Here is a 17,596-nt window from a genome sequence, read left to right as displayed (position 1 = left end):
CCCGGCTGGGAGGCGGAAGTTGTCAGGTGACCCGGAAGTCCTCCTGGGTGACGTCACGGCAAGATGGCGAGTCCCGAGCTGCTGCTGGACTCCAGTATCCGGGTGTGGGTCGTCCTACCCATCGTCTTCATCACCTTCCTGAGCGGCCTCCTCCGACACCATGTCAGCCGGCTCCTCCAGGGGGACAAGGGCACCGAGCTGGAGGCCCTGAGCGACAGGTACTACCCGGCATGCACCGCGACAGCCACACAGTGACAGTACCCGGCATGCACCGCGAGAGCCACACAGTGACAGTACCCGGCATGCACCGCGAGAGCCACACAGTGACAGTACCCGGCATGCACCGCGAGAATTATACTGAGTACCCGGCATGCACCGCGACACATACACTGCTACCCGGCATGCACCGCGACAGCCATAATAAATCCCACAGTGTCCTGCGATACCCATAATAAATCCCACAGTGCCCTGCGATACCCATAATAAATCCCATAGTGTCCTGCGATACCCATAATAAATCCCACAGTGTCCTGCGATACCCATAATAAATCCCACAGTGTCCTGCGATACCCATAATAAATCCCACAGTGCCCCGCGATACCCATAATAAATCCCACAGTGTCCTGCGATACCCATAATAAATCCCACAGTGCCCCGCGATACCCATAATAAATCCCACAGTGTCCTGCGATACCCATAATAAATCCCACAGTGCCCCGCGATACCCATAATAAATCCCACAGTGTCCTGCGATACCCATAATAAATCCCACAGTGTCCTGCGATACCCATAATAAATCCCACAGTGTCCTGCGATACCCATAATAAATCCCACAGTGCCCTGCGATACCCATAATAAATCCCACAGTGTCCTGCGATACCCATAATAAATCCCACAGTGCCCTGCGATACCCATAATAAATCCCATAGTGCCCTGCGATACCCATAATAAATCCCATAGTGCCCTGCGATACCCATAATAAATCCCACAGTGCCCCGCGATACCCATAATAAATCCCACAGTGTCCTGCGATACCCATAATAAATCCCACAGTGCCCCGCGATACCCATAATAAATCCCACAGTGTCCTGCGATACCCATAATAAATCCCACAGTGTCCTGCGATACCCATAATAAATCCCACAGTGTCCTGCGATACCCATAATAAATCCCACAGTGTCCTGCGATACCCATAATAAATCCCACAGTGCCCCGCGATACCCATAATAAATCCCACAGTGTCCTGCGATACCCATAATAAATCCCACAGTGTCCTGCGATACCCATAATAAATCCCACAGTGTCCTGCGATACCCATAATAAATCCCACAGTGTCCTGCGATACCCATAATAAATCCCACAGTGCCCTGCGATACCCATAATAAATCCCACAGTGTCCTGCGATACCCATAATAAATCCCACAGTGTCCTGCGATACCCATAATAAATCCCACAGTGTCCTGCGATACCCATAATAAATCCCACAGTGCCCCGCGATACCCATAATAAATCCCACAGTGTCCTGCGATACCCATAATAAATCCCACAGTGTCCTGCGATACCCATAATAAATCCCACAGTGTCCTGCGATACCCATAATAAATCCCACAGTGCCCTGCGATACCCATAATAAATCCCACAGTGTCCTGCGATACCCATAATAAATCCCACAGTGTCCTGCGATACCCATAATAAATCCCACAGTGCCCTGCGATACCCATAATAAATCCCACAGTGTCCTGCGATACCCATAATAAATCCCACAGTGTCCTGCGATACCCATAATAAATCCCACAGTGTCCTGCGATACCCATAATAAATCCCACAGTGCCCTGCGATACCCATAATAAATCCCACAGTGTCCTGCGATACCCATAATAAATCCCACAGTGTCCTGCGATACCCATAATAAATCCCACAGTGTCCTGCGATACCCATAATAAATCCCACAGTGTCCTGCGATACCCATAATAAATCCCACAGTGCCCCGCGATACCCATAATAAATCCCACAGTGCCCTGCGATACCCATAATAAATCCCACAGTGTCCTGCGATACCCATAATAAATCCCACAGTGCCCTGCGATACCCATAATAAATCCCACAGTGCCCTGCGATACCCATAATAAATCCCACAGTGTCCTGCGATACCCATAATAAATCCCACAGTGCCTTGCGATACCCATAATAAATCCCACATTGCCCTGCGATACCCATAATAAATCCCACAGTGCCTTGCGATACCCATAATAAATCCCACATTGCCCTGCGATACCCATAATAAATCCCACAGTGTCCTGCGATACCCATAATAAATCCCACAGTGTCCTGCGATACCCATAATAAATCCCACAGTGTCCTGCGATACCCATAATAAATCCCACAGTGTCCTGCGATACCCATAATAAATCCCACAGTGCCCTGCGATACCCATAATAAATCCCACAGTGTCCTGCGATACCCATAATAAATCCCATAGTGCCCTGCGATACCCATAATAAATCCCACATTGCCCTGCGATACCCATAATAAATCCCACAGTGCCCTGCGATACCCATAATAAATCCCATAGTGCCCTGCGATACCCATAATAAATCCCATAGTGCCCCGCGATACCCATAATAAATCCCATAGTGCTCTGCGATACCCATAATATATCCCACAGTGTCCTGCGATACCCATAATAAATCCCATAGTGTCCTGCGATACCCATAATAAATCCCATAGTGTCCTGCGATACCCATAATAAATCCCATAGTGCCCCGCGATACCCATAATAAATCCCACAGTGTCCTGCGATACCCATAATAAATCCCAGTGTCCTGCGATTCCCATAATAAATCCCACAGTGTCCTGCGATACCCATAATAAATCCCATAGTGCACTGCGATACCCATAATAAATCCCACAGTGTCCTGCGATACCCATAATAAATCCCATAGTGTCCTGCGATACCCATAATAAATCCCACAGTGCCCCGCGATACCCATAATAAATCCCACAGTGTCCTGCGATACCCATAATAAATCCCATAGTGCACTGCGATACCCATAATAAATCCCAGTGTCCTGCGATACCCATAATAAATCCCACAGTGTCCTGCGATACCCATAATAAATCCCACAGTGTCCTGCGATACCCATAATAAATCCCACAGTGCCCCGCGATACCCATAATAAATCCCACAGTGCCCTGCGATACCCATAATAAATCCCATAGTGCTCTGCGATACCCATAATAAATCCCATAGTGCCCCGCGATACCCATAATAAATCCCATAGTGCCCCGCGATACCCATAATAAATCCCACAGTGTCCTGCGATACCCATAATAAATCCCACAGTGCCCCGCGATACCCATAATAAATCCCACAGTGCCCCGCGATACCCATAATAAATCCCACAGTGTCCTGCGATACCCATAATAAATCCCACAGTGTCCTGCGATACCCATAATAAATCCCACAGTGTCCTGCGATACCCATAATAAATCCCACAGTGTCCTGCGATACCCATAATAAATCCCACAGTGTCCTGCGATACCCATAATAAATCCCACAGTGTCCTGCGATACCCATAATAAATCCCACAGTGCCCCGCGATACCCATAATAAATCCCATAGTGCTCTGCGATACCCATAATAAATCCCACAGTGTCCTGCGATACCCATAATAAATCCCACAGTGCCCCGCGATACCCATAATAAATCCCATAGTGCCCTGCGATACCCATAATAAATCCCATAGTGCCCCGCGATACCCATAATAAATCCCACAGTGCCCTGCGATACCCATAATAAATCCCACAGTGTCCTGCGATACCCATAATAAATCCCACAGTGTCCTGCGATACCCATAATAAATCCCACAGTGCCCTGCGATACCCATAATAAATCCCACAGTGCCCCGCGATACCCATAATAAATCCCACAGTGTCCTGCTATACCCATAATAAATCCCACAGTGCCCTGCGATATCCATAATAAATCCCACAGTGCCCCGCGATACCCATAATAAATCCCACAGTGCCCCGCGATACCCATAATAAATCCCACAGTGTCCTGCGATACCCATAATAAATCCCACAGTGCCCCGCGATACCCATAATAAATCCCACAGTGTCCTGCGATACCCATAATAAATCCCACAGTGCCCCGCGATACCCATAATAAATCCCACAGTGTCCTGCGATACCCATAATAAATCCCACAGTGTCCTGCGATACCCATAATAAATCCCACAGTGCACTGCGATACCCTTAATAAATCCCACAGTGTCCTGCGATACCCATAATAAATCCCAGTGTCCTGCGATACCCATAATAAATCCCACAGTGCCCTGCGATACCCATAATAAATCCCACAGTGCCCTGCGATACCCATAATAAATCCCACAGTGTCCTGCGATACCCATAATAAATCCCATAGTGTCCTGCGATACCCATAATAAATCCCACAGTGTCCTGCGATACCCATAATAAATCCCACAGTGTCCTGCGATACCCATAATAAATCCCACAGTGTCCTGCGATACCCATAATAAATCCCACAGTGTCCTGCGATACCCATAATAAATCCCACAGTGCCCTGCGATACCCATAATAAATCCCACAGTGCCCTGCGATACCCATAATAAATCCCACAGTGCCCTGCGATACCCATAATAAATCCCACAGTGTCCTGCGATACCCATAATAAATCCCACAGTGTCCTGCGATACCCATAATAAATCCCACAGTGCCCTGCGATACCCATAATAAATCCCACAGTGCCCTGCGATACCCATAATAAATCCCACAGTGCCCTGCGATACCCATAATAAATCCCACAGTGCCCTGCGATACCCATAATAAATCCCACAGTGCCCTGCGATACCCATAATAAATCCCACATTGCCCTGCGATACCCATAATAAATCCCACAGTGCCCTGCGATACCCATAATAAATCCCACATTGCCCTGCGATACCCATAATAAATCCCATAGTGCCCTGCGATACCCATAATAAATCCCACAGTGTCCTGCGATACCCATAATAAATCCCACAGTGTCCTGCGATACCCATAATAAATCCCATAGTGTCCTGCGATACCCATAATAAATCCCATAGTGTCCTGCGATACCCATAATAAATCCCACATTGCCCTGCGATACCCATAATAAATCCCACAGTGTCCTGCGATACCCATAATAAATCCCACAGTGTCCTGCGATACCCATAATAAATCCCACAGTGCCCTGCGATACCCATAATAAATCCCACAGTGCCCTGCGATACCCATAATAAATCCCACAGTGCCCTGCGATACCCATAATAAATCCCACAGTGCTCTGCGATACCCATAATAAATCCCACAGTGCTCTGCGATACCCATAATAAATCCCACAGTGTCCTGCGATACCCATAATAAATCCCACAGTGTCCTGCGATACCCATAATAAATCCCACAGTGCCCCGCGATACCCATAATAAATCCCACAGTGTCCTGCGATACCCATAATAAATCCCACAGTGTCCCGCGATACCCATAATAAATCCCACAGTGTCCCGCGATACCCATAATAAATCCCACAGTGTCCTGCGATACCCATAATAAATCCCACAGTGTCCTGCGATACCCATAATAAATCCCACAGTGTCCTGCGATACCCATAATAAATCCCACAGTGTCCTGCGATACCCATAATAAATCCCACAGTGTCCTGCGATACCCATAATAAATCCCACAGTGTCCTGCGATACCCATAATAAATCCCACAGTGCCCTGCGATACCCATAATAAATCCCACAGTGCCCTGCGATACCCATAATAAATCCCACATTGCCCTGCGATACCCATAATAAATCCCACAGTGCCCTGCGATACCCATAATAAATCCCACAGTGCCCTGCGATACCCATAATAAATCCCACAGTGCCCTGCGATACCCATAATAAATCCCACAGTGCCCTGCGATACCCATAATAAATCCCACATTGCCCTGCGATACCCATAATAAATCCCATAGTGCCCTGCGATACCCATAATAAATCCCACAGTGTCCTGCGATACCCATAATAAATCCCACATTGCCCTGCGATACCCATAATAAATCCCACAGTGTCCTGCGATACCCATAATAAATCCCACAGTGCCCTGCGATACCCATAATAAATCCCACATTGCCCTGCGATACCCATAATAAATCCCACATTGCCCTGCGATACCCATAATAAATCCCACAGTGCCCTGCGATACCCATGATAAATCCCACAGTGCCCTGCGATACCCATAATAAATCCCACAGTGCTCTGCGATACCCATAATAAATCCCACAGTGCTCTGCGATACCCATAATAAATCCCACAGTGCCCCGCGATACCCATAATAAATCCCACAGTGCCCCGCGATACCCATAATAAATCCCACAGTGCTCTGCGATACCCATAATAAATCCCACAGTGTCCTGCGATACCCATAATAAATCCCACAGTGTCCTGCGATACCCATAATAAATCCCACAGTGCCCTGCGATATCCATAATAAATCCCATAGTGCCCCGCGATACCCATAATAAATCCCACAGTGTCCTGCGATACCCATAATAAATCCCACAGTGTCCTGCGATACCCATAATAAATCCCACAGTGTCCTGCGATACCCATAATAAATCCCACAGTGCCCTGCGATACCCATAATAAATCCCACATTGCCCTGCGATACCCATAATAAATCCCACAGTGTCCTGCGATACCCATAATAAATCCCACAGTGCCTTGCGATACCCATAATAAATCCCACATTGCCCTGCGATACCGATAATAAATCCCACAGTGCCTTGCGATACCCATAATAAATCCCACATTGCCCTGCGATACCCATAATAAATCCCACAGTGTCCTGCGATACCCATAATAAATCCCACAGTGTCCTGCGATACCCATAATAAATCCCACAGTGTCCTGCGATACCCATAATAAATCCCACAGTGCCCTGCGATACCCATAATAAATCCCACAGTGTCCTGCGATACCCATAATAAATCCCATAGTGTCCTGCGATACCCATAATAAATCCCATAGTGCCCTGCGATACCCATAATAAATCCCACATTGCCCTGCGATACCCATAATAAATCCCACATTGCCCTGCGATACCCATAATAAATCCCACAGTGCCCTGCGATACCCATAATAAATCCCATAGTGCCCTGCGATACCCATAATAAATCCCATAGTGCCCCGCGATACCCATAATAAATCCCATAGTGCTCTGCGATACCCATAATATATCCCACAGTGTCCTGCGATACCGATAATAAATCCCATAGTGTCCTGCGATACCCATAATAAATCCCATAGTGTCCTGCGATACCCATAATAAATCACATAGTGCCCCGCGATACCCATAATAAATCCCACAGTGTCCTGCGATACCCATAATAAATCCCACAGTGCACTGCGATACCCATAATAAATCCCACAGTGTCCTGCGATACCCATAATAAATCCCATAGTGTCCTGCGATACCCATAATAAAACCCACAGTGCCCCGCGATACCCATAATAAATCCCAGTGTCCTGCGATACCCATAATAAATCCCATAGTGCACTGCGATACCCATAATAAATCCCAGTGTCCTGCGATACCCATAATAAATCACATAGTGCCCCGCGATACCCATAATAAATCCCACAGTGTCCTGCGATACCCATAATAAATCCCACAGTGCACTGCGATACCCATAATAAATCCCACAGTGTCCTGCGATACCCATAATAAATCCCACAGTGTCCTGCGATACACATAATAAATCCCACAGTGCCCCGCGATACCCATAATAAATCCCACAGTGCCCTGCGATACCCATAATAAATCCCATAGTGCCCTGCGATACCCATAATAAATCCCATAGTGCCCCGCGATACCCATAATAAATCCCATAGTGCCCCGCGATACCCATAATAAATCCCACAGTGTCCTGCGATACCCATAATAAATCCCACAGTGCCCCGCGATACCCATAATAAATCCCACAGTGCCCCGCGATACCCATAATAAATCCCACAGTGTCCTGCGATACCCATAATAAATCCCACAGTGTCCTGCGATACCCATAATAAATCCCACAGTGTCCTGCGATACCCATAATAAATCCCACAGTGTCCTGCGATACCCATAATAAATCCCATAGTGCCCTGCGATACCCATAATAAATCCCACAGTGTCCTGCGATACCCATAATAAATCCCACAGTGCCCCGCGATACCCATAATAAATCCCATAGTGCCCCGCGATACCCATAATAAATCCCATAGTGCCCCGCGATACCCATAATAAATCCCACAGTGCCCTGCGATACCCATAATAAATCCCACAGTGTCCTGCGATACCCATAATAAATCCCACAGTGTCCTGCGATACCCATAATAAATCCCACAGTGCCCTGCGATACCCATAATAAATCCCACAGTGCCCCGCGATACCCATAATAAATCCCACAGTGTCCTGCTATACCCATAATAAATCCCACAGTGCCCTGCGATATCCATAATAAATCCCACAGTGCCCCGCGATACCCATAATAAATCCCACAGTGCCCCGCGATACCCATAATAAATCCCACAGTGTCCTGCGATACCCATAATAAATCCCACAGTGCCCCGCGATACCCATAATAAATCCCACAGTGCCCCGCGATACCCATAATAAATCCCACAGTGCCCCGCGATACCCATAATAAATCCCACAGTGTCCTGCGATACCCATAATAAATCCCACAGTGCCCCGCGATACCCATAATAAATCCCACAGTGCCCCGCGATACCCATAATAAATCCCACAGTGCCCTGCGATACCCATAATAAATCCCACAGTGTCCTGCGATACCCATAATAAATCCCACAGTGCCCCGCGATACCCATAATAAATCCCACAGTGTCCTGCGATACCCATAATAAATCCCACAGTGCCCCGCGATACCCATAATAATTCCCACAGTGTTCTGCGATACCCATAATAAATCCCACAGTGCCCTGCGATACCCATAATAAATCCCACAGTGCCCTGCGATACCCATAATAAATCCCATAGTGCCCCGCGATACCCATAATAAATCCCACAGTGTCCTGCGATACCCATAATAAATCCCATAGTGTCCTGCGATACCCATAATAAATCCCACAGTGTCCTGCGATACCCATAATAAATCCCACAGTGTCCTGCGATACCCATAATAAATCCCATAGTGCCCCGCGATACCCATAATAAATCCCACAGTGTCCTGCGATACCCATAATAAATCCCATAGTGCCCCGCAATACCCATAATAAATCCCACAGTGCCCTGCGATACCCATAATAAATCCCACAGTGCCCTGCGATACCCATAATAAATCCCACAGTGTCCTGCGATACCCATAATAAATCCCAGTGTCCTGCGATACCCATAATAAATCCCAGTGTCCTGCGATACCCATAATAAATCCCACAGTGCCCTGCGATACCCATAATAAATCCCACAGTGTCCTGCGATACCCATAATAAATCCCACAGTTTCCTGCGATACCCATAATAAATCCCATAGTGCCCCGCGATACCCATAATAAATCCCACAGTGTCCTGCGATACCCATAATAAATCCCACAGTGCCCTGCGATACCCATAATAAATCCCATAGTGCCCCGCGATACCCATAATAAATCCCATAGTGTCCTGCGATACCCATAATAAATCCCACAGTGTCCTGCGATACCCATAATAAATCCCACAGTGTCCTGCGATACCCATAATAAATCCCACAGTGCCCCGCGATACCCATAATAAATCCCACAGTGTCCTGCGATACCCATAATAAATCCCACAGTGTCCTGCGATACCCATAATAAATCCCACAGTGTCCTGCGATACCCATAATAAATCCCACAGTGCCCTGCGATACCCATAATAAATCCCATAGTGCCCCGCGATACCCATAATAAATCCCAGTGTCCTGCGATACCCATAATAAATCCCACAGTGTCCTGCGATACCCATAATAAATCCCACAGTGCCCCGCGATACCCATAATAAATCCCACAGTGCCCCGCGATACCTATAATAAATCCCACAGTGCCCTGCGATACCCATAATAAATCCCATAGTGTCCTGCGATACCCATAATAAATCCCACAGTGTCCTGCGATACCCATACTAAATCCCACAGTGCCCTGCGATACCCATAATAAATCCCACAGTGTCCTGCGATACCCATAATAAATCCCACAGTGTCCTGCGATACCCATAATAAATCCCATAGTGCCCCGCGATACCCATAATAAATCCCACAGTGTCCTGCGATACCCATAATAAATCCCACAGTGTCCTGCGATACCCATAATAAATCCCACAGTGCCCTGCGATACCCATAATAAATCCCATAGTGCCCCGCGATACCCATAATAAATCCCACAGTGTCCTGCGATACCCATAATAAATCCCACAGTGTCCTGCGATACCCATAATAAATCCCACAGTGCCCTGCGATACCCATAATAAATCCCATAGTGCCCCGCGATACCCATAATAAATCCCATAGTGTCCTGCGATACCCATAATAAATCCCAGTGTCCTGCGATACCCATAATAAATCCCACAGTGTCCTGCGATACCCATAATAAATCCCATAGTGCCCTGCGATACCCATAATAAATCCCATAGTGTCCTGCGATACCCATAATAAATCCCATAGTGTCCTGCGATACCCATAATAAATCCCATAGTGTCCTGCGATACCCATAATAAATCCCACATTGCCCTGCGATACCCATAATAAATCCCATAGTGTCCTGCGATACCCATAATAAATCCCATAGTGCCCTGCGATACCCATAATAAATCCCACAGTGACCTGCGATACCCATAATAAATCCCACAGTGACCTGCGATACCCATAATAAATCCCACAGTGACCTGCGATACCCATAATAAATCCCACAGTGCCCCGCGATACCCATAATAAATCCCACAGTGACCTGCGATACCCATAATAAATCCCATAGTGCCCCGCGATACCCATAATAAATCCCATAGTGCCCCGCGATACCCATAATAAATCCCATAGTGCCCCGCGATACCCATAATAAATCCCATAGTGCCCCGCGATACCCATAATAAATCCCATAGTGCCCCGCGATACCCATAACAAATCCCATAGTGCCCCGCGATACCCATAATAAATCCCATAGTGCCCCGCGATACCCATAATAAATCCCATAGTGCCCCGCGATACCCATAATAAATCCCATAGTGCCCCGCGATACCCATAATAAATCCCATAGTGCCCCGCGATACCCATAATAAATCCCATAGTGCCCCGCGATACCCATAATAAATCCCATAGTGCCCCGCGATACCCATAATAAATCCCATAGTGCCCCGCGATACCCATAATAAATCCCATAGTGCCCCGCGATACCCATAATAAATCCCATAGTGCCCCGCGATACCCATAATAAATCCCATAGTGCCCCGCGATACCCATAATAAATCCCACAGTGCTCTGCGATACCCATAATAAATCCCACATTGCCCTGCGATATCCATAATAAATCCCATAGTGTCCTGCGATATCCATAATAAATCCCATAGTGTCCCGCGATATCCATAATAAATCCCACAGTGTCCTGCGATACCCATAATAAATCCCACAGTGTCCTGCGATACCCATAATAAATCCCACAGTGTCCTGCGATACCCATAATAAATCCCACAGTGTCCTGCGATACCCATAATAAATCCCACAGTGTCCTGCGATACCCATAATAAATCCCACAGTGTCCTGCGATACCCATAATAAATCCCACAGTGTCCTGCGATACCCATAATAAATCCCACAGTGTCCTGCGATACCCATAATAAATCCCACAGTGTCCTGCGATACCCATAATAAATCCCACAGTGTCCTGCGATACCCATAATAAATCCCACAGTGTCCTGCGATACCCATAATAAATCCCACAGTGTCCTGCGATACCCATAATAAATCCCAGTGTCCTGCGATACCCATAATAAATCCCAGTGTCCTGCGATACCCATAATAAATCCCACAGTGTCCTGCGATACCCATAATAAATCCCACAGTGTCCTGCGATACCCATAATAAATCCCACAGTGTCCTGCGATACCCATAATAAATCCCACAGTGTCCTGCGATACCCATAATAAATCCCACAGTGTCCTGCGATACCCATAATAAATCCCACAGTGTCCTGCGATACCCATAATAAATCCCACAGTGTCCTGCGATACCCATAATAAATCCCACAGTGTCCTGCGATACCCATAATAAATCCCAGTGTGTCCTGCGATACCCATAATAAATCCCACAGTGTCCTGCGATACCCATAATAAATCCCACAGTGTCCTGCGATACCCATAATAAATCCCACAGTGTCCTGCGATACCCATAATAAATCCCACAGTGTCCTGCGATACCCATAATAAATCCCACAGTGTCCTGCGATACCCATAATAAATCCCACAGTGTCCTGCGATACCCATAATAAATCCCACAGTGTCCTGCGATACCCATAATAAATCCCACAGTGTCCTGCGATACCCATAATAAATCCCACAGTGTCCTGCGATACCCATAATAAATCCCACAGTGTCCTGCGATACCCATAATAAATCCCACAGTGTCCTGCGATACCCATAATAAATCCCACAGTGTCCTGCGATACCCATAATAAATCCCACAGTGTCCTGCGATATCATAATTAATCCCATATCATAATTAATCCCATAGTGTCCTGCGATATCATAATTAATCCCATAGTGTCCTGCGATATCATAATTAATCCCATAGTGTCCTGCGATATCATAATTAATCCCATAGTGTCCTGCGATATCATAATTAATCCCATAGTGTCCTGCGATATCATAATAAATCCCATAGTGTCCTGCGATATCCATAATAAATCCCATAGTGCCCTGCGATTACCCTCCATCTACCAAATATCCTACACCCACTCCCCCTCCCCCAAATGAATCATCTTTAAGTAATATTACTCCCTTCCCACTAACCTGCCCCCCCCCGTCCCCCCCCCCCTATTACTGCTACTCACCTTACTTGAGACTTGACATGTCGCTTATACTAAAGTAATTACTAAACTTAATAAACAAGATTTTCCTCCATCTCTCAGCCAGGTACTACTTCGCAGCCGGATCCTCAGGGAGAATTGCAAGTATATCCCCCGTCAGGTATATATGAGCCTGGGAGACTGCATTGTCTATCTGATGTTGAACAACAGCCTACTCCTGTGTACCACGGCGCATGTAACAGCTGACTCTGGCTGTGTGCCACGGCGCATGTAACAGCTGACTCTGGCTGTGTGCCACGGCGCATGTAACAGCTGACTCTGGCTGTGTGCCACGGCGCATGTAACAGCTGACTCTGGCTGTGTGCCACGGCGCATGTAACAGCTGACTCTGGCTGTGTGCCACGGCGCATGTAACAGCTGACTCTGGCTGTGTGCCACGGCGCATGTAACAGCTGACTCTGGCTGTGTGCCACGGCGCATGTAACAGCTGACTCTGGCTGTGTGCCACGGCGCATGTAACAGCTGACTCTGGCTGTGTGCCACGGCGCATGTAACAGCTGACTCTGGCTGTGTGCCACGGCGCATGTAACAGCTGACTCTGGCTGTGTGCCACGGCGCATGTAACAGCTGACTCTGGCTGTGTGCCACGGCGCATGTAACGTGGCACAGTGCAACGTGCCAGGACACTGTGGGATTTATTATGGGTATCGCAGGACACTGTGTGCCACGGCGCATGTGACAGCTGGCTGTGTGCCACGGCGCATGTGACAGCTGGCTGTGTGCCACGGCGCATGTGACAGCTGGCTGTGTGCCACGGCGCATGTGACAGCTGGCTGTGTGCCACGGCGCATGTGACAGCTGGCTGTGTGCCACGGCGCATGTGACAGCTGGCTGTGTGCCACGGCGCATGTGACAGCTGGCTGTGTGCCACGGCGCATGTGACAGCTGGCTGTGTGCCACGGCGCATGTGACAGCTGGCTGTGTGCCACGGCGCATGTGACAGCTGGCTGTGTGCCACGGCGCATGTGACAGCTGGCTGTGTGCCACGGCGCATGTGACAGCTGGCTGTGTGCCACGGCGCATGTGACAGCTGGCTGTGTGCCACGGCGCATGTGACAGCTGACTCTGGCTGTGTGCCACGGCGCATGTGACAGCTGACTGTGGCTGTGTGCCACGGCGCATGTGACAGCTGACTGTGGCTGTGTGCCACGGCGCATGTGACAGCTGACTGTGCCTGTGTGCCACGGCGCATGTGACAGCTGACTGTGCCTGTGTGTGTGACCGTGTGCCACGGAGTATCTAACATCTGGCTGTGTGCCATGGGACAATGTAACAGCTGGCTATGACTGTGCCATGGCGCATGTAACAGCAGGCTATGACTGTGCCATGGTGCATGTAACAGCTGGCTGTGTTCTACGGGACAATGTAATAGCTGGCTGTGTGCCACGGCGCATGTAACAGCTGACTATGACTGTGTGCCACGGGACAAGTGATCTATAAAGTGACAATTTTGTAAATCTTGCCAATTTCAGAATATACATTTTAGAAGACCACCAGGTTTAAAGGTCTCACATTTAACAAATTCTGCCAACAAAATCTATGAAAATTACATGTAAATGTGTCAGCGACAAGTACGATAAATCTCCCCCCAATGTGTCAGCGACAAGTACGATAAATCTCCCCCCAATGTGTCAGTGTTTGTTGTGCCCTGTAAACATACCCTCTGTGATGACTTGTACATATAACCTCCCTGACTATATGGCAAGTTACACAAACATAACCTTCATTTTCTGACTTGTCCTTAGTCTTTCTTGATGAGGAAGATTTATTTCAATGACTCAGAGAATGGTTTCTTCAAGAAGACCAAGAGAAAAGTAACCCAGAAAAATCCAATGACAGGTAAGAATGCGAAGCCTCCTCCCAGACCCATTCCAACTCTAAGAATTGCAACTGTTATAATTTCCCTCTTTTGGCCTATAGACCCCACCATGGTCACTGAGATGATGAAGGGGAATCTCACGAATGTTCTCCCTATGATTCTCATCGGAGGTTGGATCAACTGGGCCTTCTCTGGCTTTCTGACAAGTAGGTAGAAATACTGTAATGTGTTAGGCTAATGCCATGTGATGGAACTTGAGTACTTGGAGATGTTAGAAGACCATGCTTTTATCTTTTCTAGCTAAAGTGCCATTTCCCTTAACACTGAGATTTAAACCCATGTTGCAGCGTGGGATTGACCTGGTGTCTCTAGACGCCTCCTGGTAAGACATCTGACACACTGTTTGATGCTTGGCCAGCCACCATTCCACGTCCTTAATGTCTTTATTTGTTTGCAGGGTGAGTTCAGCCTCCTGGTATTTCCTTAATGTGTTTGGCCTTCGCAGTATGTATGCGCTTCTCTTAGGACAGGACAACGGTGAGTGACTCTCTCGGTGGATTTATGTAATGTATACCATGAGCCAGTCCGGTCTCTCTCTGTGGAGTGATGTAATGTATACCATGAGCCAGTCCGGTCTCTCTCTGTGGAGTGATGTAATGTATACCATGAGCCAGTCCTGTCTCTCTCTGTGGAGTGATGTAATGTATACCATGAGCCAGTCCTGTCTCTCTCTCTGTGGAGTGATGTAATGTATACCATGAGCCAGTCCTGTCTCTCTCGTGGATTTATGTAATGTATACCATGAGCCAGTCCTGTCTCTCTCGTGGATTTATGTAATGTATACCATGAGCCAGTCCTGTCTCTCTCGTGGATTTATGTAATGTATACCATGAGCCAGTCCTGTCTCTCTCGTGGATTTATGTAATGTATACCATGAGCCAGTCCTGTCTCTCTCGTGGATTTATGTAATGTATACCATGAGCCAGTCCTGTCTCTCTCGTGGATTTATGTAATGTATACCATGAGCCAGTCCTGTCTCTCTCTCTGTGGAGTGATGTAATGTATACCATGAGCCAGTCCGGTCTCTCTCTGTGGAGTGATGTAATGTATACCATGAGCCAGTCCTGTCTCTCTCTGTGGAGTGATGTAATGTATACCATGAGCCAGTCCGGTCTCTCTCTGTGGAGTGATGTAATGTATACCATGAGCCAGTCCGGTCTCTCTCTGTGGAGTGATGTAATGTATACCATGAGCCAGTCCTGTCTCTCTCTGTGGAGTGATGTAATGTATACCATGAGCCAGTCCTGTTACTCTGAGTACAAGCGATTTAGTGTGGTGAATCTGTGCTGATTTAATGACTGTCCTCACTATTCCAGCTGCCGACCAGAGTCGTATAATGCAGGATCAAATGACAGGCGCTGCGTTAGCTGTACCTCCTGACCCCAACAAAGCTTTTAAAGTGAGTTTACCAAGCCCCTTATTTTCTGTTAATATTATGCTAAACCCTGCTTTATGGCCAGTTTAGATGTGTTTGTTGAACAGTATTTTTTACACAAGCAAAGTGTGTATATTTTGCAAAGACCCCTGAAACTGACAGATCCGGTGTGGGTGCCGTGACTGTGGAATAATGGGGAGGTGAGTTTTACTTACCTTCTTCAGTCCCTCACGGCTGCTGCCATCTTCATGCTGCAGGTCTTTTTTGGCTCCTGGTGCTTCAGTTGTCTGTAGCCATGTCAGTGCTGTACTCTTGCATATGCACGAGATCCCGCAAGATCCTCATAGACAAAGCCTGAATCCCACAGCTGTCATTTGTAACGGCTATTGGGATTGGACAATAGCTGACAGCGAAGCTCCACTTTTAATCGACCTCAGGCTTTACCATAAAACAAAGTAGTCCCTACTTTGTCTTACTGTATCTTTTGGACTGGTTCCAAGTCTCCCCCCCCCCCCCCCCCAGTTTTAACCCTGCAGCTGAAAACATAGTTTCAGAGACTCTGCTATGTTTACACTGAGGGTTAATCCAGCCTCTAGTGGCCGTTTTCCTGACACTCACTCGAGGCCGCCTCTACCATTTACATGGAGTAAATCGCATGTATTTTACGTTCTCACTGATTCCAATGTCAAAAAAGATCCCCATAGGAAAGCATTGATTAATGCTTTCCTATGGGTGGGTTTGAATGTGCCCGCCTCTGGCTGCGCATGCGGCTCCACTCGGGAGCTGACAGCAGGGGGAGGAGAGGTCACCAGCGCAGCGGGAGCCTGGCGCTGGATTAAGGTAAGTAAAACCTTCAGCCAAGGGAGGGACTGACATATTAACCCTATAGTGCCAGGAAAGCGGGTTTGTTTTCCTGGCACTATAGGATCCCTTTAATTTGATTGGGCAACGGCAGCTGACATTTAGTTCACTACTGGAATGTGCCATTATGGAGGTAGAGACAAATCCTATTTACTTTCTCCTATACTCAGGCCGAGTGGGAAGCCATGGAAATCACAGAGCATCACTGGGCCTTGGAAAACGTAGAAGAGGATGTGACATCGCATGACCTAAACCTTGACAGTTCTCACTGAAAGCATCATTTTCTTAGCTGGACGTCTGCATTATGCTTTTCCTGCAGAGTGACACAATAAAGTGGATTTTTTTTTGGAGATGATTGCAT

General features: G+C 47.4%; 1 protein-coding gene across 1 annotated transcript; it reads left to right on the top strand.

The window, feature by feature from the left end:
• Positions 1–63: 63 nt before the first annotated feature.
• Positions 64–17,585, top strand: LOC134573361 (ER membrane protein complex subunit 3-like). The gene is made up of 8 exons (XM_063433066.1): positions 64–218; positions 13,163–13,220; positions 14,866–14,959; positions 15,041–15,145; positions 15,240–15,321; positions 15,397–15,476; positions 16,316–16,398; positions 17,406–17,585. The coding sequence occupies exons 1-8, from the start codon at positions 64–66 to the stop codon at positions 17,505–17,507; spliced, it is 759 nt and encodes a 252-aa protein (XP_063289136.1). The 3' UTR covers positions 17,508–17,585.
• Positions 17,586–17,596: the final 11 nt, after the last annotated feature.

The sequence above is a fragment of the Pelobates fuscus genome, chromosome 9 (genome assembly GCF_036172605.1).
Source record: "Pelobates fuscus isolate aPelFus1 chromosome 9, aPelFus1.pri, whole genome shotgun sequence".
NCBI classification, from domain to species: Eukaryota; Metazoa; Chordata; class Amphibia; order Anura; family Pelobatidae; genus Pelobates; species Pelobates fuscus.
The sequence above is the reverse complement of the archived record's forward strand: the minus strand, read 5'-3'. Positions and strand labels throughout refer to the sequence as shown.